General features: G+C 46.6%; 1 protein-coding gene across 2 annotated transcripts in view; it reads right to left on the bottom strand.

The window, feature by feature from the left end:
• The window catches only part of LPIN1 (lipin 1), a 129,191-nt gene that overhangs the window by 32,665 nt on the left and 71,017 nt on the right, over positions 1-25,509 (bottom strand). Inside the window, exons 3-10 of one of the 2 annotated variants that reach the window (XM_055540905.1) lie at positions 16,691-16,891; positions 15,791-15,886; positions 12,609-12,916; positions 9,028-9,153; positions 6,822-6,926; positions 3,151-3,280; positions 1,521-1,839; positions 436-529 (exon numbers count right to left, since the gene is read on the bottom strand). In XM_055540905.1, the coding sequence (XP_055396880.1) occupies positions 436-529; positions 1,521-1,839; positions 3,151-3,280; positions 6,822-6,926; positions 9,028-9,153; positions 12,609-12,916; positions 15,791-15,886; positions 16,691-16,891 (1,379 nt within the window). The remainder of the gene's footprint in view (positions 1-435; positions 530-1,520; positions 1,840-3,150; positions 3,281-6,821; positions 6,927-9,027; positions 9,154-12,608; positions 12,917-15,790; positions 15,887-16,690; positions 16,892-25,509) is intronic. The other variant, XM_055540906.1, reaches the window with a different exon arrangement.

Below are 25,509 nucleotides of genomic sequence, written 5' to 3' on the forward strand. Positions count from 1 at the left end.
CTGGAATTGATGAAGAGAGAGCATGCCGTCCCAAGAGGCCACGGTCCTGTCACGCCCTCTGCGGAGCCAGGACTCCCCACAAATGATGGGAATCCCAGATGGGGGCCCCCGGAGGCCCCAGGGGACTTGCCCTGGGGAGGGGCAGGGCTGTGCATAGCTGATCTGGGATGAGGATCACTGACCGCTGCAACATCACCTTGGTGTACCTGGGGAGATGGCCTGGAGCCTGTGCCCCGACTCAAAAGCCATCCCAGGAGGGGTGGACAGCCATGCCCCCACGTCTACACAGGGTCCATGCTTTGACCAGTTGCTCCTCACAGTAAAACGTGGGACTCCTGCAACTTTTTCTCACTCACTTTCTAATCAAGTATAAGGAAAAAGCGGCGCCCAGGTTAACACATACAAAACAATAGGAAGCATAAAAAGGGCTCTTACTTTTTGGGGAAATACAGGGCGGCGACTTCGGGATCCATGTCTGTGAGGTCATCTAAGTAGACGCCGTCAGCCCCCAGGTGTCGGCTTCGTTTGTCTGAAAGGGCACACGGGTCAGGTCAGAGCACCGTTCTTCAGATGCAACCTTACAGACTTCCGAGCCTCTCTAGAAAGAGCACTTGAGCACCATGTGCAGATCTGCTCACAAGGGTCCACTGAGTGAGTCAGGTAGCTTCAGTGAGCCTCAGCTCCCCAGCTGGGAGGGGCCGAGAGGTACTAAGCACTCAGCACACTGACACAGTGATGGTTATTTTTACTATTATCGGTACTGGTTTGTTATTATCACTAAACAGCAAAGCTTTCACTGAGCACTTTCGCAACAGTACTCTGAAGCCTCCTGAATGGTACATCGTTGGCCCCTGGGCACCAAGACTGCAGCCTTCCAGTTTACTGCAACCAAAGAATTACATCATCGGTTCATACAGACTAGAACCAATGCGCACAAAGCCATGCGGCCAACAGGTGGGGCTTCATGTCATTGGTCTGGACAGGCAGCCAGGTGGGCATTTGACTACATGTATGGAGCCCCCACCATGCGCCAACCACTATACGAAACACCAAGGAAACAGGTAAAAGGACAGAAATATTCTTGACCGAACATAGGTTCTAGTACAAAAGTCAGGCAAAAAAACAAACAAGTAATCACTTGAAACAGTGACACACAGTATGCAGAAATTAACACAGGGCAATGCACTAGAGGGAAACCAGGGGCAAGGAAAGCGGGGTGCAGACTGGCTTCATCATCAGTGTCTGGTGCAGTCCCAGCCTGGGGGACCCCAGCATCCCTGACCTGTACAGTGGAGGGCGGTGGGGGTGGATCACTGCACCATCCCCGAGGCCTCCTTCAGGTTAGATTTTCTACAACTCAATTCTGAGAAAACACATATTCAGCAAAAGGGCAAGGGACTGAACAGGAGAGATGTCCTGTCTCCCCTCTGAAGAATCCTGAACTTTGGGGCGGGGGAGAGACTGTGGTGGGTAGAGCCCCCAGTGCACAGGAAGGCACTGGGAAGCATTGGCTTTCTCACCCTTTTTCCTGGAAGGCGAGTCCGTCTTGCTTGCAGCTACTGGGGCAGTGTTGGCAGAAGGGGCTTTGGGCTCCTCGATCGTGGGTAAAGGTGGGGCCGCTGCTCCCAAGGCCTCAACGTCATCTTCGTTCACAAACTGTATCTCTGTCTGAGGCTTGTTCTGCTCCAGCAGTGGCTGCACCGGAGATGCCCTGACCAGTGTTGGCGACTGGTCACTGAAGGCATCTGAAGATTCACTGTGGATGGCTTGGAAGTGCATTTTATCACAGATTTTCCTGCTGTTCAACGGGCTGGACTCTTTCATCTTGTGTGGCGAGGACTGGATCAAAGGGGCAGGGAGGGAGGGAGAGAGAAAAGGTCAGAGAAGCGTCGAGTCAACCAAAGGGCCCTGGGCAGGCACACTTGTACAGGACACAGTGAAGCCTTGGCGGGTGGGAGTGGGTGGCACACCTGGCGACTCCCATACCTGCCGAAAGGTCTGGAAACCAAGGACAGTATTTCCAAAGCAAATGAACTTTCATATAAAACAAATGGGAGTGAGTGAGTAAGTGACTGAATGAGACCACCAATCTAACACAAGTGTCCAGCGGGAGAAAGGGGAATGTATTCACACCACAGGGCCATCAAGGTGCTGAAAGTGAATTATGACACATGGTAACAGGACAAGCCTTGCAAAACTAAACTCTGCTATAAAGTCAAGATTGGGTTTATCATTATTGGGGGGGAGGCATCAGAACAGTTATTGCAAAGGGTCGGGGGGCTTCCAAGTACTGATTTAGTCCTGGTCTGGGTGCAGGTCACGTGGACATATTCACCTGTGTAAAGTGTGTGAAGTGAAGATGTTTCAATCTTTGCACTCAGGATCTGGGTGTTTCTCTGCATGTGTGTTACAGTTTAATAAAGTCCACCCCCAAAACGTGAGTGAACAAGGGCAGATTTGGTGGCTGGTTCCCATGAGTGGAAAAAGGGCATTTCTGACGCTAACTCTCCAAGGAATTTCCAGTTATGGAAAAGTTTTATCCAAACAGAAATCAAAACGCAACTTATGGGCTGGAAAGCGGGGAGCGGGTATGCATTTCTGCATCTGATCCTACAGCTTCGAGCACAGAAGAAAACAATGCAATAGTGGATCTGTGGCCGGAACTGTTTTGCCAAAAGTGATAGGTTTGCACATTTGTGCCGTTTCTCCAGCAACAGATGACATGTATTTGTAAAGATGGCTGGCTGGGTCAGCATGACCGCTTATAGGCAGAGAAATCAGCATTTTCCACGAAAGCTAAATATAACCTAGAAAGGTAATGAACCCACAGCTTCAGCCTCAACATACCTACTCTCCAAAGAGCTGTTTGAGTTATCACAGAAATGCTTTCAGTCTTCACTTACTCACTCATTTATTTATTCACATCACAAAGATTTACTGGGGATACAAGAGGTGGTAGCATCTTCTAAGGGTCTTACAGTATTTACAAATACCCAGCTTGAAATACCATAATATAGTTTGAGATTCTTATAACAAATTGGAATATGAAATAAAATTTCTTGAAAGAAAAGACTGTGACTATTTCATGTCTTCAGAAACTACCTTTGATGGATGGCAGAAATAAGGAAGGAAAAAAAAAAAAAAACCTACCTTTGTGGCTTGGGGCAGTTCTCCCCAGAGCCAGAGCATTTCTAGATTATTCTTCTGAATTGTCCTATCCGCAGATTTGCTGACCAGTTCTGAATCACTTTTAGGTGTTGAGGGTCGGGAAACTGAAGGACTTAAGGAAACACAAATGGAAGATTAAAGTGGGAAGAGAAACTTTGGAAATGTTTTTGTGCCCAGCATTCTATGGTTCAGAGAAGCTAGAAAACGGCCCCAACACACCACTGCCTTGCAACCACAGCTTTGTGACTATCCCCTCTGTGGCCACCAGGAGTGGACAGAACACGCGCCCGGGAGAAGGCACCCCCCATTTGGGTAACCTTGTCCCAGCCTGCTGCCAAATTCCAAGTAAAGATGAGAAGTAGCATTTAAAAGGGGGAAATGGAAAAAAAAGAGATGAAATGGAAAAGGGAAGAAAAAAATTTGCTGCCATCTTTGCAGGCCTCTCTCTGATCTCAATGCTCCTGGCAAGCCCAATTTCCAAACCAAACTCCTCAACTCTCACACAGCTGCAATAGGTCCGGGCCATCTCGGACATGCACCCATCAAGATATGTATACATCTGCACCAACTTTGAAAACAAGGAAATGGATCATATGTCAACTTTACCACAAATGCTGGATGCTACCAGTAACTCACTAACATGCAGGGCTCTCTGAGCTGAGATTCTGCAAAATATTTTATCTTCAAGAAATACTTCCCAGATTCCTATTTGCTAAGACTCTTCCTACTACAACACAGCACGAGGCTTAATTCTCAAACGAGCTTTTAAGTGGTTGTGACTTGCATTCGTGTCTCCACGTTTTCTATATTTTTCTCTCCTGAGACCCGAGCTGTCTTACTTCTGTCCAACCACAGAAACCATCGATTTAGGCACAAAATTCTTGGAGCCTTCTAAATAACATATGGATGAGAAAAAAAGACCCACTTGATTATTTCAGTCTTTGATCTCCTCTATACCCTTTCCTTTCAGACAACAGTTTTAATGACGTGAGAAAGAAAGCCCTGCAATTCTCCTTTTCCACCTTCTCTCACACCTCACACGGGCTTTCTCAAGTACCTCACATAATGTGCTTGGTCTCACGTATCTGCTTGAGTCAGGCCTCAGCTTCGAGGAGACAGAACTTGCCTGTCGGGACAAGGTGAGCTCGTAGATGAACCACAGCTTGTCTCAGACAGATGGGGGCCTTTAACGGCTAAACTGACGCTGGCTGTCTTTAGTCCAGCCTTTCAGACAAATAGATTCAATGCTCCTCTGCATCATTTCACACTGAAGTAGACATGGGCTGGTCCCTCCTTCCTTGGCATCCGCACCCTCCATCCTTGGAAAGGCATGTGGCAGCCTTCAGGCTCGATGTGGCCAGTCTGCAGAGAGGAGGAGCCTGAGGTCGCATACTGTGGGTATGTAACCAAGGGGACACCTCTACACACACACACACACACACACACACACTATGCCCTTCAGAAAGCTGCCCCCTGAGAAGGAACTCTGGACCCTCCAGACATCTGAGAGAGAAAGTGCTTATCACCTCCTTTCTCTTGCTTCCTCCAGTTTCCTAATTCTGCTTTTCTCCTGAGGGTCGAGGCTCTTCTGGCACTGAGGTGTCCAGAATTACATGTTCAGGACCATGAAATGTGCAAAGGGAGCATTGTGGCCTCCAGCAAGGGGCCCTTGTGCCGACAGTTCTGACCTGGATGATTCTCTGGAGGCATCAAGGGGGAAGCCCATCGTAACTGGCTTCCTACCCTCATCAGCGCAGCACCCAAACCTCAAACTGTTTGCTTAAAAGGAACATATTTTTTTATTTTGCTATAACAATTCTCTGGAACAGTATCCACTGCACTAAAGTAAAGCCCTCTAGACTGAGCCTGCTCTGGAGCCAAGTGTCAGCAAACTTCCTCTATAAGAGGCCAGACAGCAAGAACTCCAGGCTCTGGGGGTTATGTGGTCTTTGTGGCAACAACTCGAGCCTGCCCTTGTGGTGGAAATGCAGCCACAAACATTATGTGGACAAACTGGCTGTGCCCCCATAAAACTAAAGAAACAGAGGGTGGGCCAGACTGGGGTCACGGGCTGTAGTGTACGGATCCCTGCTCTAGGAGAATGTAAACACTGAAAACAGGTCTCCATCACCCTGCCCAAATCCAGAATTCTTAACATCTGATCCTGTGATGAAAGCTACAAGCCATCGAGATGCTGAGGTGGGCAAATTCAGATTCACAAAGGACCGAGCCCTGTGTGATCCATACGCCGGGCGCACCACCCCTCAGTCACATGCCCCCAGCCACACCAGCCCCACAGAAGGACGCTGCACCCAAATACACATGGACCATTTGTGCTGAGTGTTGAGGGAATTCAGACAGATGGGACATAAACGGGGGAAGAGACTCCTGACACTGAGTGTGACTGACGAGAAAAGGATTCCAAAATTGCCCATTATCGAATATGAGACTTTCAAGATCAAAGGTTGTTCAAAAAAGTAAGCTTCAAGGTCACACTGACTGATCTGTATCAATAATGCATTAATTAGCCATAATCACTATCAGCATTTTTGCTGAAATCCCATTTAGGCACATCAGTTATATAACTGCTCACAACTTAGCTGACCTCATTTTAAAATGGCCTTTGTTCCACACCCATAACCTGGGAGGGAAGTATTAAATATATCCCAAGACTTGGTTCTTCAAAAAGAAAACCAGTTTCCCAGGCAGAAGTTAATCACGGCGTCACTGCTCATTTTTACAAAGCAGGCAGGTCAAAGTGTGGGCAATTCCAAGGGAATGGAGGCAGGAACCTATGGCTTCTGCATCAAATGAAAACTCTAACCTAGGATTCTGAACCTTCTGGTCCATCCTACACTAACCTAGGATTCTGAACCTTCTGGTCCATCCTACGCTAACCTAGGATTCTGAACCTTCTGGTCCATCCTATGCTACTCTCCAAAATTCTATTCTACAAATGCTGTGGACGCATCTGATCATATTACTCAGAAAATCTATAAGCTATTTATTGAGTTACAATAATAACTCTCCTTATGCTTAAATGATGGGATTTCCCTAGTGGCTCAGATGGTAAAAAAAAATCTGCCTGCAATGCAGGAGACCTGGTTCAATCCCTGGATCGTGAAGATTCCCTCAAGAAGGGATGGCAACCCACTGCAGTATTCTTGCCTGGGGAGCTACAGTCCATGGGGTCACAGTCGGACACAATTGAGTGACTAAATGGGCAGGCAGACATGCTTAAGTGATATCTGAAAAAAGTTTTGTAAACTTATTTGTTGAACAACCCCAGACACAAAGATCATATCCCAATCTTCAATTCCTTATTCTATTTTTCAAAGCACATCAGAAAATTAGAAAGGACTCTATGCTTAACCCTAATTTCCAGAGTCAAACTTAGTACTTTAAAAAAATATAACCGTCTACAAGTGCTTAAAATGAAAGGAAAAGAAATAATCTATATGTATTTTCTTCATAAGTAATTTGGTTAGTGGATAAATAAATTGGTAAGGGTTAGATCAAAATTTTCACTTCCAAGAATCTATACGGATTCTCCACATAAGTAATTTGGTTAATGGTAAAACTTACTTATTTATAAGAGTTAGAGCCAAGTTTTTATTATAAAGACATCCACAGAGGGAAAATAACCCCTCTACCTTTCCGAAGCGTGGAAGTGGGAAGACTGTGGAGGGCAAGAGCTAGAAAGACCGCCCTCGGCCGCAACTGCCAGATGAGGGGGGGGCCTCCTGCAATCTACCAGGCTACGGCATACCACGTGATCCACATTAAAAGAAAGAGAAATCAGAGGTCAATTCAATGAAACAAAGTTTCTTATCAGTTATTTGACTACTCCCACAATAACGCCTATAAGAAGGTGAAGGTACTTGGGCAGCTGACAATGGCAGAGGACCACATGTTGAAATCACAGAGAAATCAACACGATCTTCTTAACCATGAAAACAGAGGACTGCCAAGACACCCGTTTCACTTTCTGTTTCATCCGCAGGCCCATAATGAATTGCTTTTCTTGGGTCAGAGTTTAGTGCCTAATCAAATGACATACTCCAAAAGGTTTGGTAATCTGGGCTGGCAATTGTCTCTTAAAAGAAAACACATAAACCCAAGTATAGATATGTGTCTATTTATTCTAATTTGTAATTTAATTTAACCGTGGTCAGATCATCTCACCTGACACGGTTATTATTCTGGACTCATAGAGCAAAACATAAAAGACAGAGAAATGTACTCAGGATTGTGTTTAAAGGATTTGTTTTAAATGCTTAAAATTAATGTAGAACGTTTGAACAGAGTTTTCTACCTATTAGTGACTTCTAAATATTCCACATAATTTTCTTCCTAAAGTACTATGTACTTATGTACTTCCCTCCTTAGGGTTATAACTCCACAGACCACGGGAGAGAATGTATGAGGTTCTAGAAAGGTCTATACCTATACAGTCCAACAAGACAGCCACAGGTTGCATGGGGCTATGAGCATTTGATGTGTGACTGGTTCAAACTGAGAGGGTCTGTACATGTTGAGATACACAACTTCAAAGGCTTGTGAAAATGAGAATGTGAAACAGTTCCACAGTGTTTTACAAAACGATGACTTGAAAAAAATCTGATTACTTGAAAATAATTTTTAATAAATACATCATAGATCATCAAAATTAATTTTATCTGTTTCTTTACACTTTTTAAGGATGGTTACTAGAAAATTTTAAATTACATATGTATTTAGCATTATGTTTCTACCGGACAGGGCTGGCCTGAGGACGGACAGACCCCTGGGAGGAGACTCCACAGGCCTCCAGTCCTACCCTGGCTGATGTCCATTCACGATCACGTGATGCGTCTGTTTCTCTCCAACCTCAACTTCGACGCACGGCGATGACCATGCAGTCTCATTAATGAGATCGCTCCAGTCAAACTGGAACTGGGAGAGGTGTATACTTCAGATGGGAAGCCCTGAAGCATGTTCCAGGACTTGGGGGCTCTGACACCAGAAGCAAACCTAACACGTTAGGAGCATGTGTAACCCAAGAAGGTCACTGTCACCTAGACCAGTGCTGCCCATCTCTTCTGCATTCTCGCCAGACCCCTGAGACCTTTTCTTTCCTAACAGCCCTCCCTCCATCATGAAATTTTAATGCCCTGAATATACTCCACATCTGCTTATGTTACTATGCCGCTTTGGAGGTCACATGGCTATTGTAATATCTAAGATTTTTTTTGCCACCCAAGAACAAATTTTTGTCCTGACGGGGGTGATAATCATCCCCACATGCTTCAGATCTGTCCCCTGCGGTCCCTCTGGAAACTGCTCAGAAGGGCTCACGTGTCCTCGCAGGCTTCACAGCCTGAAATGTTTTAGTCTTCTCTGCACACTGAGCAGCTGTGGTTCTTCAACCTCATCCTGGAAGTCTACGGCCCCTGAGAGTCCATTTTGGGGAAACCAAAATCACTGAGGGCAGCGGGGGAAGACGGCATCATTCTCACAGCCCCAGATGACCTTAGGGCCCCTACTGCAGCTGCCCTGCTCCTGAATCTCACTTTAGGGAGAAGTATCCAAAAACGCTGTCACTGTTTTCTCCCCCTGACAATAAGCTTTATGTAACTTAACACGTGGTTTCGCTTTCATATCTGCAGTTTGATTCTGCTACTAGATAGAAGTTTACGATCTGCTCGTGTTCCGTGTTTAATCCTGATCTGTACCTTCTAGCATAAGCTGAATTTTGGGGGTTCTAATTCTATTCATTTTTTTTACATAGATTTCACGTGCAACATGCCTCCTGTGACTGACTTGGAATCCTCCAGACCAGGACAGGGAAACACACATGGACACACACCAGCCCCTCACCTGGCGTTGGGTGACCACTCTCTGTCGGAATTAGGGTAAGAGGCTGACTGAGGGTAAGTCATGACAGGGGAATGGCTCTCTTTAGGGACATCTTCTTGGAATGGAGGTATATCATCAGGAAGAATTCTGGAAAAAGAGGAAAAAAAAAAAAACATCAAAGAGATTTTACCGATAGATACATAATAAAGGCAAGTTTCCATTTCTCCTTATCTCTAATGCTTTGTAGATCAACATGATCTGCTGGTATACCCCCAGGCGTATTCTGGGCAGTGGAAACGAAAAAAGTTACTCAGAGAAATGTTTCGTGTGTTCACACTTTGGCTGAATTATCACTGGAAAATGATTAAGTTTAAGAACTTGGACTTAGACAGGGGCTTGATGACCACACCGCTTGTTACTGTTAGTTACACTACGTGCGTGTGTGCTCTGCCGTTCAGTCGTGTCCAACTCTTTGTGACCCCATGGACTGCAGCCCTCCAGGCTCTTCTATCCATAGGATTCTCCAGACAAGAAGACTGGAGTGGGTTGCCATTTCCTCCTCCAGAGGATCTTCCCAACCCAGGGATCAAACTCGCATCTTCTGCATTGCCAGGAGGATTCTTTACCACTGTCCACCAGGGAAGCCCAGTTACACTGTAGGCCCTACAGATTTATCTTTCACACTTCATCTCGCAAAAGCCTGAGAGGTGGGTGGCACCCGAAACTGGACCCAGAGGTTATAAAACTCTTGCCACGCACGACTGAGCTACCAAATCCCTGAATGACCAAACAGAGACAATGTTTCGTCCAGCACGATAAATAAATGACACAACTAATCCTATCTTATACTTGCAAAATGGCTGCAAATCTACCTCCTTTCAGGCACAGCACACTTTAATAAGAAATACAGCCCACTATTTCACCCATGCAGAGGCCACCTGTCTCTGTTTTTGATGTGACCTCAAACATCTAACACTAAACTCTGCAATTAAAAGCCATGCAGGGCAGGTGACTGCAATAAGCCTAACCACCCTCCCATAAAGAAGACTGAGAGCCAAAGAAGCGATGCTTTCGAACTGCAGTGCTGGAAAAGACTCTCCAGAGTCCCTTGGACAGCAAGGAGATCAAAACAGTCAATCCTAAAGGAAATGAACCCTGAATTTTCATTGGAAGAACTGATGTGGAACCTGAAGCTCCAATACTTTGGCCACCTGATGCAAAGAGCTGACTCATTGGAAAAGACTTTGATGCTGGGAAAGATTGAAGGCAGGAGGAGAAGGGGTCGACAGAGGATGAGATGGTTGGATGGCATCACTGACTAAACGGACATGAGTTTGAGCAAACTCTGGGAGATAGTGAAGGACTGGGAAGCCTGGCATACTGTAGTCCACAGGGTTGCAAAGAGTCGGACACGACTGAGTGACTGAACAACCACCACCACCACCCAGCAAAGCGTTGGACACGACTGATACTCAACAACCACCACCATCCGCTTCTGAGCCCACAGCAAAGCAGAAGCCACAGTCAGGTAAAGCAACACTGCCCCCAGGCCTTTACGTTTTAGCTAGAAAAACAAAAATTCTAAATAACAAAGCAGGAGGTGAATCCTGTGTTTCTTCTTCCTCCTTTTGTTTTCTAACTGAAGTACAGTTAATTTACAATGCTGGTCAGGTTCGCGTGTACACTAAAGTGATTCGGTTATCCATCCTCCACCCTTCTTCTGTGTTAACAAGACACAAAAACAGTGATCACAAATTACACTGAATTGCATAAAAATCTGAATGAGTTTGGCTTTTAAAATTGGCACTGTTTGCCAAAATGGTAATTCACAGAAATAGAATTTCACCACACTATTAAAAGCAAAGAAAAATAAAACACGTGTCAAATCACTGCAGATGGTGACTGCAGCCATGAAATTAAAAGACGCTTAGTCCTTGGAAGGAGAGTTATGACCAACCTAGATAGCATATTCAAAAGCAGAGACATTACTTTGCCAACAAAGGTCGTCTAGTCAAGGCTATGGTTTTTCCTGTGGTCATGTATGGAGGTGAGAGTTGGACTGTAAAGAAGGCTGAGCACCGAAGAATTGATGCTTTTGAACTGTGGTGTTGGAGAAGACTCTTGAGAGTCCCTTGGACTGCAAGGAGATCCAACCAGTCCATTCTGAAGGAGATCAGCCCTGGGTGTTCTTTGGAAGGAATGATGCTAAAGCTGAAACTCCAGTACTTTGGCCACCTCCTGCAAAGAGTTGACTCATTGGAAAAGACTCTGATGCTGGGAGGGATTGGGGGCAGGAGGAGAAGGGGACAACAGAGGATGAGATGGCTGGATGGCATCACTGACTCAATGGACGTGAGTCTGAGTGAACTCCGGGAGTTGGTGATGGACAGGGAGGCCTGGCGTGCTGCGATTCCTGGGGTCGAGAAGAGTCGGACACAACTGAGCGACTGAACTGAACTCAACTCAACTCAACTTTGGGCCTCATGAAAACTGAAAGAAAAAGTCTGCTTGTGGATAAACTGATCACCTTCTAGATTCATTTATGGCCCTAAGTCTATCACAGGTCAGCCCCCAGCTATCAATGGGTCCAACTGCCGGGCTCATAGTTGGTGCTCAAGTGAGAATAAGGAGGTTCTGAAACAACAGTTTTGTCAATGAAGTGTTCACTTCCTGAGCTCCCGTTTCTTGGTTCTGATCTGGAAGGTTGGAGTTATCACCAAGCTATTATCAATCTTGTCTCGGTTACAACGTCCATCTCAGCTTCATGTGACTCTAGAATCGGGCCTGCAGGATTCCAAAATTCAGTCTTAAATGCATTAACAGAAAAATAAGAAATTCCGTGTGTGTGGTGGTGGGGGCAAAAACGTTTATAAAAATCTTTCTACTATAATCCCACTCTTGGGCAAATACAAGAGGAGAAAACCATGATTTAAATAAAAATAAATAAAAAAATAAAAATAAATAAAAATAAATAAATAAATAAAATAAAATGATACCTGCCCCGCAACGTTCACAGCAGCACTATTTACAACAGCTACGACACAGAAGCAATCTAAAGGCCCATCGACAGATGAATGGACAAAGAAGATGTGGAACCTATATACAGTGGGATAGTACTCAGACTTAAAAAATAACAAAATAATGCCATTTGCCGCAACACGGATGGACCTAGAGATTACCATACTAAGCCAAACTGAGAAAAAACAAATACCATATGATATCACTTAACATGTGGAATCTTTAAAAAAGGAAAAGATACAAATCAACTTATATATAAAAGAGAAATAGAATCACGGACATAGAAAACAAACTTATGGTTACCAAAGAGGAAAGCAGGGGACAGGGGTTTGGAATTAACATTTACTTGCTATGTGCAACATAGGTAGCTCACAAGGACCTACTACATAGCACAGGGAACTCTACTCAATATTTTATCATAACTTATAATGGAAAAGAATCTGAAAAAGAATATATTCACATCTAAATGAATCATTTTGCTGTACATCTGAAACTAACATAACACCGTGCATCAATTATATATCAATTAAAAAATACAGGACCATCTGAAACACTGAATTCACCCTCCCGGCACCCACACTTACCTACTGCTGTCCAGCGGCTCGGCCTCCTCGTCCGAGCTCATCTCTATGGGGAACATGTCTTCATCCTCGGACGTATTCATGTTCTCGTCCCTTTTCAGGCTGTCCAGCTGTGACTTCCTCCTCCTCTTCCTGCGCTTCTTCACTAAAGAGCCACTCGATGGGGTCTCACTGGGAGGGGAGACCTGGGCTGACGTGTTGGCATCCAGGCCTCTTATCCGATCTGCGGAGTTCCTCTTCAGCTGGGACTCCATCCTCGAGGCTCCTTCCGACAGGATCGGGGAGGTGGCCAAGTACATGGGGATCACCTCCTGAAGGGCAGCAAACATGTCCGAGAAGGAACCAGGTTAGCTGGGGGCGGGTGGTTAAGGGTTGGGACGGTGCTGACAACCCGCCAGCATTAATTCAGGGGTCCAAGCACAGGTGGAGGGGTGCGATGAGGAGCGCAGGGCAACCAAATGCAGGATTTGATAGATGGTCATAAAGTCAGCATGTCACTAAATGCCATTTTGTACTGAATCCTGCGTTTTCATAATTATAAGAAAGCAAAGTAATTTTCAGTCATTTCAGACTACTGAAATTCAACATGGTCTGAAATTTCCAGGGAAAAGAGGAAAAAAATCGGCTTGGAGTTATTATAATACCCGGGGAACTGAACTCAATTTTGCACTCCAGTGTGTGTGTATGTAAAAAAGAATGCATATGTGTATTTTTAATACACACTGAATTAAGATGATGATAATAATTTTTAAAGAAAGTTTTTCTGGTGCAGCCAAAAACCAAATAAAATTAAGAGGCTTAGAGAACATCAAATCATGTACTACACGTATAAAATCCACACCTGGAAGGTGAGGCTGAGGCTGGGAGGGATGGGAAATAGGTCACACCTCCGGGGAGACTGAAAGAAAGCAAAACCTGGGACGGTTTTGTCCCGAGATTGAAACTGTGGATATTCATTTTAAAGCCTGAAGCTACTCAAAGCCATTCCTTGATAGCCAGGCTATCTTCCCATAAAGGAACCAGTTCAAGCGGATTATTGAGGAATCACTACATCAGATCCCTTCAAAGCGACTTTCTCAGTGAATGAAAGAGTGAAAAGAAATGGTTTATCTTAGAAGAAAACATGCGGTAAATCTTCACGACTTGGAATTTGGCAAAGGATTCTTAGATATGCCAACAAAATCATGAGCCACAAGGAAAAAGCAGATAAAATGGACTTCATCAAAATTGAAAAGTTTTGTGTTTCAAAGGACAACATCAAGAAAGTGAAAAGACAGCTCACACCATGGAAGAAAATCTTTACAAATCATCTCTCTTATAAATCATAAAAGTCCCTTAACAAATCATAAAAGGTACTTATTTCTGAACTATATACTGAACTCTTACAGCTCAAATGATAAGAAGACAAATAACCCAATAAAAAAATGATCAAAGGATCTGAACAGACACTTCTCCAAAGAATACACACACAAGGTCAATAAGCATTGTGAAGAAGCGCTCAACATCATGGCAATAGGGAAATGCAAATCCACACCACAATGAGATACCACTTCACGCCCACTGGGATGGCTAGAATCACAAGGCCAGAGAGAAAGTAATGATGAGGCTACAGACAGATCGGAACCCTCACGCACTGCTGCTGGGAACAGAAAATGGCGAAGCGGCTTTGGACAACAGCTTGGCAACTCCTCAGTGTAAAACTCAGTGTTGCTGGAGAAGACTCTTGAGAGTCCCCTGGATAGCAAAGAGATCAAACCAGTCAATTTTAAAGGAAATCAACCCTAAATACTCTTTGGAAGGGCTGATGCTGAAGTCGAAGCTCCAATACTTTGGTCACCTGATGCAAACAGCTGACTCATTGGAAAGGACCCTGATGCTGGGAAAGATTGAAGGCAGGAGGAGAAGAGGGCGACAGAGGACCAGATGATTGGATGGCATCATCGATTCAATTGATATGAACTTCGGCAAAATCCAGGAGATGGTGAGGGACAGGGAAGCCTGGTGTGCTGCAGTCCATGGGGTCACAAAGAGTTGGACACGACTTGGCAACTGCACAACAAAAATAAATGACTCAGCAATTCCACTCCCAGGTACAGACTCCCCAAAGTGAAAACATATGCCTATAAGAATACCTGTACACAGCATTATTCACTGCAGCCAAAAGGTAGAAACAAACCCAAGTGTCCACCAACACATGAAAAGATAGATGAAACATGGTCTATAGATACAGTGGACTATTATTCAGCCAAATAAAGGAATGGAGTACGGACACAGACACAATACAGGTGACTCTTGAACATATTAGGGTACATGAAAGAAGCCAGGAGCAAAAGATCACAAACCATGAGATTCTATTCAGACGAAAGCTCAGATTAGGGAGGTCTATAGAGACAGAAAGTAGATTAGTGGTTGCTGAGGGCTCAGGGTAGTGGGGAGTTAGGGGTTTAGGGAGAGGGGAGGGGATGGCCTGTCTCTGAGGTGATGACGACGCTCTAAAACTGACTGTGTGATCAGTGCAGGTATCTGTGAAAATACTAAAATCCACAGAACTGCACACTTGAGATGAATAAATCACATGGTATAAAAATTCTATCTTAATAAAGGTGTTAAACAGTTTTTAATAATAAAAAATTAATGTGATCTGGTCACTCACTAAGCAAAACTGAGAGCACTCAGCCATTCGAGACTTGACACACAGGTGCAGTTTGTACGCTTTGGATGATGGCTTCAGGCCAGCATCCTTCAGCTCCTCTGTCTCCCTGGCAAATGGAGGAGGCAGGGACCGATGTGTCGTGTGGACACAGCACACACCCACCCTGCGGCTCGATCCCCTGGTTCAGGGAAAAGCCACTTTCCTCCTCCGCCCTCACCCACACAGTAGGCAACTGCACTTCTCCTGCATCTCCCAGAGAAGCGTCCCACAAAGCTCAAAACTAGGAAGTAAGCATCACCACCCAGCTTCCCAGGTGGCTCAGCAGTAAAGAATCTCCCTGCCAAGGCAGGAGATTCAGGTTCAATCCCTGGGTTGGAAGATCCTCTGGAGGAGGAAACAGCAACCCACTCCAGTATTCTTGCTGGAGAAATCCCATGGACAGAGGAGCCTGGCGGGCTACAGTCCATGGGGTCACAAAGCGTCAGACACGACTGAGTGAGCATGCATGCAAGCATCACCCAGCTGTCCTTACCTGATCGTTATCAGTCTCTTGAACAAAAAATGCTTCTCCATTATCTCCCAGTTTCATGTGCAAATCCACAGATTCCCCGTTGATTTCTATGTCAACCTGAAGGAAAAACATACTTCACCACGACAGGAAATGTCACAGGGAATGCCCAGGTCTCTACACACACTTCAGTTACATACACTCCCAAATATCTCATGGTCCCTAATCTCAACAGGTGAATCTGGTCCATGGAGAAACGGAGTCTAGGGGACCTCTCTGGTGCTCCAGTGGCTAAGACTCCAGGCTTCCAATTCAGGGGGCATGGGTTTGATCCCTGGTCAGGAAACTAAGATCCCATACATCACAACATAGCCAAAAAGAAAAAGAAATGGAGTCTACTCCCCCTACTCCACCATCCCCTGGATCCCTGCAGGCTTGTGATCGCCCAGTGAGTTGAGCACAACAGCAGTGCCTACTGAATCTAGTTTGCCTGGCTCCCTCCCTTGCAAGAGGCTCGTCCTAGCAGCCAGCCACCATGGTGTAAAGAAGTCCAGGCCACATGGAGAGGACAGAGGCATTCTGGACGACAGCCTCAGCTCAGAGTCCAGCCGAGGATCACCCGCCTGTGAGCCAGAGCATCCATGGAGGAGCCCAGCCTCCAACCCTGAGTCTTCGGCTGAGGCCCCAGGCAGCGAAAAGCAGAAACTAGCCAGCCTCCTGCATGCCAGACCCGCCCCCGCCCAGAGCTTAATAAATAGTTGCTTTATGTCACTATAAATCTTGGAGAAATTGACACAGTCACAGTTAACGAGAACAGCTGTTAATTGCCAATTTAGGGACCAGCCTTCCCAAAGGAGACCTAACTGTCAGGGTCCTCTAGGAGCTCCAGATACATAACGCTGCCCCCAGCCCCAGGCCACTCACCACCTTCTCCCGGGAGCGCAAGACCCCCATCTTCCCGAAGCGCACGTGGAAAGGGGAACACTGCAGGCTCCCATTGGGCTGGCGGACCACAATGATGTCGATGCATCCGGATAGGGTGGCAGGGTTCAGCCCCTTGTAGAGCTCCTTCACAGTGACGAACACCTGGCCCGCCAGCTGCCCGACGTAGTTCATGGTCTGAGCCTGGGCGACAGAGACACAAGCGAGACACACACGCAATTAATTCAGCTCCAGAGGTGGCTCAAATGGTAAAGGATCTGCCTGCAATGCAGGAGACCCAGGTTCCATCCCTAGGTCAGGAAGATCCCCTGGGGAAGGAAGTGACAACCCACTCCAGTATCCTTGCCTGGAGAATCCCATGGATAGGGAAGCCTGGTGGGCTACTGTCCATGGGGTCACAGAGAATCAGACACAACTGAACGACTGACACTTTCACTAGAGCCAGTCTGGATGAATGTGTGTGCACCGCACGCCCAACTTCACACCCTGCTCAGGGCATTTTGCTCTACCAGAATGGGACTCCCACGCCTCACTCAGCTATCCCTACCCCAAACCCTGGCCACCCGGCAAGGCTTAGTCTCAGTCGTCCCTGGGCCTCCTCTCCGAGTCCACGGTACCTGTTGACACCATCCTTACAGTTCTTGCTCTAACTCATGTGCAGGTTTTACAAGCCAAATCTGAAGACTCTTGAGAAGAGAGACTGTACGTGAAATCTTTCATATCCCCCCCACATCAAAAAGAGTGAAGTGACGTGAAGTGAAAGTTGCTCAGTCGTGTCCGACTCTTTGTGACCCCATGGACTATACAGTCCATGGGATTCTCCAGGCCAGAATACTGGAGTGAGTAGCCTTTCCCTTCTCCAGGGGATCTTCCCAACTCTGGGATCGAACCCAAGTCTCCTGTATCACAGGTGGATTCTTTACCAGCTGAGCCACCAGGGAAGCCCCAAAAGAGTAGGTATTTAATAATATTACTAGAGACAAATGACTATTTTTCCTTTAGAAGGAAAAAAAAAAGTGACTTTTATTTTGGACAACTTCCACCCTGGGCCTTGCCAGCCTGCCCCATGCTCTCACATTCTGAGGGATATCTGTGCCAGGCTTCAGGCTGTCTGCACAGCTGACCCACTGGAGTCCCCTGAGCAAACATCCAGGGCCACTATTCTGCAAGGGGCCTGGTGCTGGGAAGACAGATTCAAAAGACGCAGGCCCCCTCCCCCCAGAAGGACTTGGGCTCGAGAAGGAGAATGCACATACATGAGGCTGTCTCTTTTAAGGAGACGCTGAGGGAATTCACTTCTCCAACAAAGGTCCGTCTAGTCAAAGCTATAGCTTTTCCAGTAGTCACGTATGGATATGAGATTTGAACTTTATAAAGAAAGCCAAGCACCGAAGAATTGATACTTCTGAACTGTGGTGTTGGAGAAGACTCGAGAGTCCCTTGGACTGTAAGGAGATCCAACCAATTCATCCTAAAAGATATCAGTCCTGAATATTCATTCGAAGGACTGGTGCTGAAGCTGAAACTCCAATACTTTGCCCACCTGATGCAAAGAGCTGACTCCTTTGACAAGACCCTGATGCTGGGAAAGATTGAAGGCAGGAGAAGGGGATGACAGAGGATGAGATGGTTGGATGGCATCACCGACTCAATGGACATGAGTTTGAGTAAACTCCGGGAGTTGGCGATGGATGGAGGCCTGGCGTGATGCAGTCTATGGGGTGGCAGAGTTGGGCACGGCTGAGCGACTCAGCTGAACTGAACTAAACCGAGGGAATTCTGTCCAGGGGAGAAGAGCCATCGCGGAGGAGCTGGCAATTAGCAGGCGGGGAGGAGGGCAGCGATGCTCATTGGCAGAGGGAGGCGGACAGGACGCTGTACGAGGCGAGATGTGCGCCTGCAGAGGGAACGCACAGTGGGGGACCAGAGCTGACACCTGCCAGGAGACAGGCCAGGCGTGGTAGCAACAGGAAGCCACTGGGGACTCGAGAACACAAAATGATGACTTCATCCATGACTTAGAAAGAACACTGCAGTTATGAAAAGGTAGAGAAGGCTGGCAGGAAAAGACCCTGAAGGCAGGCAGGCCAATCTGCGGCTGCTGATGATCGTGCAGACAAGAAAAGACGCCAGCCTGAAGGGTGGCAGTGAGGGGAGAAACAAGGCAAACACTGGGGGCCGGAGCAACGGGAGCCCCCGCAGCACTGGGCCCTGGTCCTGGCCTTACAGCTGGGGCCCCACCGGCCACCCCAGTGTGACCCGCACCCGCCCAGCTGCCCGGACGGCCTCACCCGGCCTCCAGATGCCAGTCGCCCGCCCTGATGGGACTCAGACGCTCAGACAGGCCCAGCCTCCCCTGGGGACGTGGCTCACGGTCTTGTCCCTGCTGGGTCCTGCCTCCTCCGTCTCCAGCTGCACCTCCACTTCAGGGCCGAGTCCACACACTTCTGTCCCCTCCACTCTGTACACTTTGGTGGACTCATGAGGCCACGTGGTTTCAAATATCATCTGAGCACCGAGGGGTCACACACCGTGACTTCTGACCGATGGGTCCCCAGCCCTCGGCAGGTTTCCCTGCCCTCAGACAGGTTAGATTGCTCAGCAAATCTAACCAGGAGCCCATGGGACATGACACTGACCACCACCCAGGGTCCCTACGATGACTCCAGCAGCCGCCACGGCGCACGTGTGCCCACCTGGCCCTGGCAAACCTCCATTTACACAGCTTGTAACTGTGAACTTTCTTGATCTGATGTGTGTCCATTTTGCCATGTGGTTTTCATGTCACTCAGTGAAGCCAGATTCTCCTTGAGGCCAAGGATCAAGCCTGGTCCTTTCAAATTATTACCAAAAAAAAAAAAGAAACTACCTTTTATGAGCCTCTCATCTCAACCCCTACAACATAAGCAGAAGTGATTATGACTTTCCCTGCTCCCAAAAAAGGAAACTGAAGCACAAAAGTGATCAGTCAACTGCCCTGCAGACAAACAAGAACTGCTGATTTGATTCTAACAGAACAAGCCAGAGACCTGAAGCAGTGAGCAAAACCCTCAAAGAAAAGAGCATGAGAAAGTCCTCTGGCTCATGGTACAACTTTAAATGACGTTCTCTGGATTAATACACTTCCTCCCTCAGATGCAAAAGTAAGCAGACCTTCAGTAAACACATTCAGAGATGCACAGTCCTGCCTCCCAGCTGCACAGCCTCCACCACTAACTAAGGCCCAGGTACCTAAATTCATAAAATCACACACGTTCTAAGTTGGCTTAGTGGTGCAGGTTAACTAATTCCATGCACAAGGGGAGGCAGGACATTTCCTGAGCCATAGAGAAAAGGACTATTTATAACCCTAACACTTTCTCTAGGAAGTCATTTTATAAAAGGAAAGCATCACCACAATGGTCAACTAGAGTTTAACATACTGGGCTCATGAGACAGCAGTGCCTGCAGTATAATAACATTTTTTTACAATTTCCGTCATATGTGTGCGTGCATGCTAAGTCAGTTGTGTTCAACCCTATGGGCTGGAGTCCAAAAGGCTCCTCTGTCCACGGGATTCTCCAGCCAAGAATTCTCCAGAATGGGTTGCCATGCCCTCCACCAGGGGATCATCCCAACCCAGGGATCGAACCCGCATCTCCTACATTGTCAGGCAGGTTCTTTACCACAAGCGCCACCTGGGAAGCCCCTTCTGTCATATACATGGCCTCATATGCACGTGATTCTCACAATAACCCTGTAGGTATAAGGCCTTTCAGGTAGAAAAACTGAAGGACAAGCAAATGTGCAGTGCAGCAAATGCCCAAGATCACCGACCTGGAATCTGACCTTGGCTTTGGTTATGTTGAGCCCCTCTCCCATCCCCCACAGCTTCCTCCAACTTCACCACCCTCACATATGGGCTCTGCCCACCCCTGAATGACAGTGACCCCTGAATGACTGCTCCCCAGCACTGGAGTCCTGAACCCAGGCCAACGTCACCGCTCCGCTGGCAGGGCTCCTAAGAAGGCCTCAGGACCTGCTGGTTGGCATTTTTTATTCATAAGAGAAAGCTCATAACTGGATGGTATTACCAGCTCTGTGTCCTAGCCTCTCATCTGTCAAATGAGCATAATGGCCTGGGTGACCTGCAAGGTCCAGGTCCAGCTCCAATCATCCAAAGATAAAGGCTGCACCCTTCGATCCTTAGCAACCGGAAGGGCATCTTTCATAATTTAAATGAAATGTTGATCTGTGCTCTTGTCCTCGAGAACAAAGCATCCTTCCCCCACCCACCAATGAGTAAATTCAAGGTAAATGGGCAGAAACCGAGAATTCTGAAGCTGCCAGGACCCTGACTGCGCTCATGTCCCAACACCCTCATTTTAAAGAAATAAGCCCAGAGGTGGGACATGGCTCAGGCGAGCTCCCCACAACCAAGACAGAGCCAGACATCAATTCCTCGATTTCCAGCCCTGGGATTTCCCCTGTGCGCGGGCCATGGGTGGGCTGATGTGTTTTTTCTACCACAAATAATCAGAAGTTGCTTTGAGATCCTTAGGTACCCTCTCTATTGAATAACTTATTTGCAAATCTGAAAATATCTCCATTCTGAAGCAGAAAATCTGTTCTATAATCCTTAACAAATGACTGAGCCAGGGCCCCACCTGCCAACACGCTCCTAGGAACTGTCAGTGTCTATGCCCTAGGCCAGCTGGAACCAAGCACTGAAAATTTTTTAAAAGGGAGAGCACTCACTACCACCTATTTGTTATTTCAGAGACGCAGCAGTGAGAGGTAGCTTGAAATGAGATCTTAGTTCCCTGCCCAGGAATCGAACCTGGGTGGTCTGGATGAAAACCAGGAATCCCAGCCACTAGACCAGCAAGAGACAGTGGCTGGAACAAAGCTTGCCCTGGCTCTTATCCCTACTGATAAATGCATTTCTCAAGAAGGTGAAAACTGTAAAAACAGGTATAAAGTTTATTATCAAAGACACAGCACCAGTGGGAGAGCTCACAGAGAAATGGTTTAGTTAAGATAGAAGCAAGGCAGAGATGCACACCGGAGAAAAAAGGTGTGGGTGGCCCCCGTAACAAGAAGGAGTCCAGTAAAGAAGCAGGTAAGTCATTGACATAGGGCAGTCCTTCTGGGTCTTTGCTTTCCTTTGGCCAGTTATCTGGTTTCTTTTTCCTCACCTGACCTACCATAGGACCCTCTCCAACATCCATGCAGTACTTTTTTCAAGAATTCCAACCCAGAGGCCAGTGGGGCGGGGCGGGGGGCGGGGGGGTGCGGGGGCAGGGGGGATCTTGGCATCACATATTATGGGATGATGTCCCCTTCCTTTTAGCCCCCAAGAAGTCTTTCTGAGCATGTGCAGTGTCTCCCTTGTCCCAAGGATGGGAAATAAATGACTTCTTTATTTATTTTTTTATTTTTTTAATTAATTTATTTTTTAAGTGAAGGATAATTGCTTTAATAAATGACTTCTTGATCTTTTACTCAAACGGAGTTTAGCCCTTCTCTGTTCCTGCCATGACTGTTATCTTATGGTGTCCTCAGGAAACAAAGCCTGGCTCTTTATACTGTTTCTGTTATTTCCATCTCCAAGTGCAAATAGGAGGCTGGTTGTAAATATCTAACCTGGAGCCCACCTATCTCCTGTTTGCACTCAGGAAGTGCAAACAGGAGGCTAGTTCTAAGTGTCTTGCCTGAAGTCCATCTTTTCTCACCCCCAGAGAAATGTAAACAGGAGGCCAGTTGTAAATGCCTTGCCGGAGACCCATCTCCTGCCTCACTAGGATGAATACTGCCTAAAAAGCAGGAAAAAACATGCACTGGTGAGAATGTAAAGAATATGGAACCTACATACACTATTGGAGGGTAAATGGTACAGCTGTAGAACACAGCATGGTGATTCCTCAGAAAAATTTAAAATAGACCTACCCTCAGTTCAGTTCTGTTGCTCAGTCATGTCCGACTCTTTGCGACCCCATGGACTGCAGCACGCCAGCCTTCCCTGTCCATCACCAAACTCCCAGAACTTGCTCAAACTCATGTCCATCAAGTAGGTGATGCCATCCAACCATCTCATCATCTGTCGTCCCCACAGCCAGTCCCTCCCATCAGGAAGCTTACACAAGCCTCTTATCCTTACCCATCAGAGGGCAGACAAAATGGAAACCACAATCACAGAAAACTAACCAAACTGATCACTTGGATCACAGTCTTGCCCAGCTCAGTGAAACTATGAGCCATGCCTCATGTAAGGCCACCCAAGTCAGAAAGGTCATGGTGGAGAGTTCTGACGAAAAGTGGTCCACTGGAGAAGGGAATGGCAAACCACTTCAGTATTCTTGCCTTGAAAACCCCATGAACAGACTTACCCTATGACCCAGCAATTCCACTTCTGAGTACACAGCCAAGAGAATGGAAAGCAAAGTCTCAAAGAGATATATCTGTGTTTATAGAAACATTATTCTCAACAGCCAAAAGGTAAAAAAAACCCAACTGGCCATCGATGGATGAACGGATAAACAAAATGCAGTATGATACACACAATGGAACATTATTCAGTCTTCAAAAGGAATGAAATTCTGACACATGCTACAGCTTGGTTGAACCTTGAGAGCATTATGCTAAGTGACACACACCAGTCACAAAAGGACAAAAACTGTATGATCCTGCTCGTATAAGGTATCTGGAGCAGATAAACCCACAGAAGCAGATGGGAGAATGGTGATTACCAGGGGTGGGGGCAGGGTGGAGGAAGTTCGTATTTCATGGGGACAGAGCTTCAGGTGTGCAAGGTGAGAAGAGCTCTGGAGCTGGACAGTGACCGTCTACTGTGTGAATGCACAGCCACGTACGTGTACTTGTATTGAGTCTATTGAGCTGTTCCCTTAAAATTGGTTAAAAGACTGGATTTTATGTCGTGTATTTTACCAAATTTTTTTTTTTTTTTTAATTTACAACACAGATAAAGGAGAATACTGTATCAACCAGAATTCATTTCAGGAAGATGAACATTATTTGGTTAAAAAGTTTCTTGGAGGGACTTCCCAGGCAGTCCAGTGGTTAAGACTTCTTCACCTTGCAATGCAGAGGGTGTGGGTTTGATCCCCAGTTGGGGAGCTAAGACCCCACATGCCAAAAAAACCAAGACATAAAACAGGAGCAATATTATGATAAATCCAATAAAGAGTATAAAAATATATTTAAAAAATTAAAAGTTTCTTTGAGTGACAGACTGGGTCCAGGAGACCAAGGGGAGAAAGTGGACCCAGGTCACCTCCAGCATCTGCTTGACCAAGAAGCACAGGCTGGCTGGAGGCACCCACGCTGTCCTTGACCTTCCCCTCCTCCAGCGTCTCCTCCTAAACACATGCTGGTGAGTGAAAGTGAAAGTTTCTCTGTCATGTCCGACTCTTTGCAACCCCATGGACTATATATTCCATGGACTTCTCCAGGCCAGAATACTGGAGTTGGTAGCTGTTCCCTTTTCCAGGGGATCTTCCCAACCCAGGGATCGAACCCGGGTCTCCCACATTGCAGGCGGATTCTTTACCAGCTGAGCCACAAGGGAAGCCCAGGGATACTGGAATGGGTAGGCTATCCTTTCTCTAGCAGATCTTCCCAACCCAGGAATCAAACCGGGCTCTCCTGCATTGCAGGCAGATTCTATACCAACTGAGCTGGTGAGTAGGTACCGAATATAGGAGCCAACCGGCTGGGCACCGCTTTCCAAGTTTCACGTCTGTCAGCTCCATCAGAAGTCAAAGCCTCAAGGAAGAAGCTAATTTGCTGGTGAAGAAGCCAGGCCAGCCAGAGTCCCTGCTGACCCCCCTTCACCTCCCCTCCAGCCGTGGTGTCCACTGAGACAGGACAGGAGAAGGCCCGGAGCGGGTGCGTGCCCTTAAGAAGAAAGTGCCTTCGGAACTTCAAGAAGCAGCCAGAGATAAGCAGAATCTGTACACAAAACAAAGGCTGAAATTTCCAGCTGAACAGCTCTGAGAGCCCTGCTCTCCACTCATCCCACTCCAAGTCACTTTTCGATCTCTTGATTTTAATCTTGGGATCTGGCAGGAGCTACCTGCTCCACCTGATAAGCCTTCACTTACTGCTCGAAATGGGATTCCTTTAACCCTCATTCAAAAGGTTTTCAAGGAAAGCTGAGCCAGACCTCAAAAAAACAGAAAGATACCCCTCCTGCCAAACTCAGGTTCTCTATGCTGTGCTTAACTCTGAGGTTAAGAAACAGGTAAATATATTTCTCTCAACGTGACAACTTCCAGCTTGACCTCCTGGAACACTACTGACTTTCTAAGATTATTCCACGCCACTAGAATACTGTCTTTCTGAATACTCTTCCGTAAGTTAGAAACCACGGCAGCACTTGCGTTAGACCCGAATACATAACACACATGGAACGCAAAATCCAAAAGTGTATTCCCACGTGGGGTTCCATCTGCAATGTAAATAATCAACAGAGCATCTTCAGCCTGAAAAGCATCAATTATTAAAACTAAATATGGGCCTTTGAATTATTTCAGGCCAACCCCCTTACTCCAAATTCAGGAATCAGGTCCATTCATTTATTATGCAAATGTATAAAAGTGATTTTAATTAATTCCCCTTCTAGTTCTCTCAAGGAGACTATTATCAAAGGCACATTATCTACAAGGTAAGTTTCTCCATTTTCATCTTGTGGGCATGCCCAAAGACATATGATGTCATGACAGGCAATATCCAATCTGGAGATACTCCACCCCAGGAAGGATGGTGGGTCAGGACTCGGGGCTGAGAAACCTCACCTTAGC

This window comes from Bubalus kerabau, chromosome 11, assembly GCF_029407905.1.
Source record: "Bubalus kerabau isolate K-KA32 ecotype Philippines breed swamp buffalo chromosome 11, PCC_UOA_SB_1v2, whole genome shotgun sequence".
NCBI classification, from domain to species: Eukaryota; Metazoa; Chordata; class Mammalia; order Artiodactyla; family Bovidae; genus Bubalus; species Bubalus kerabau.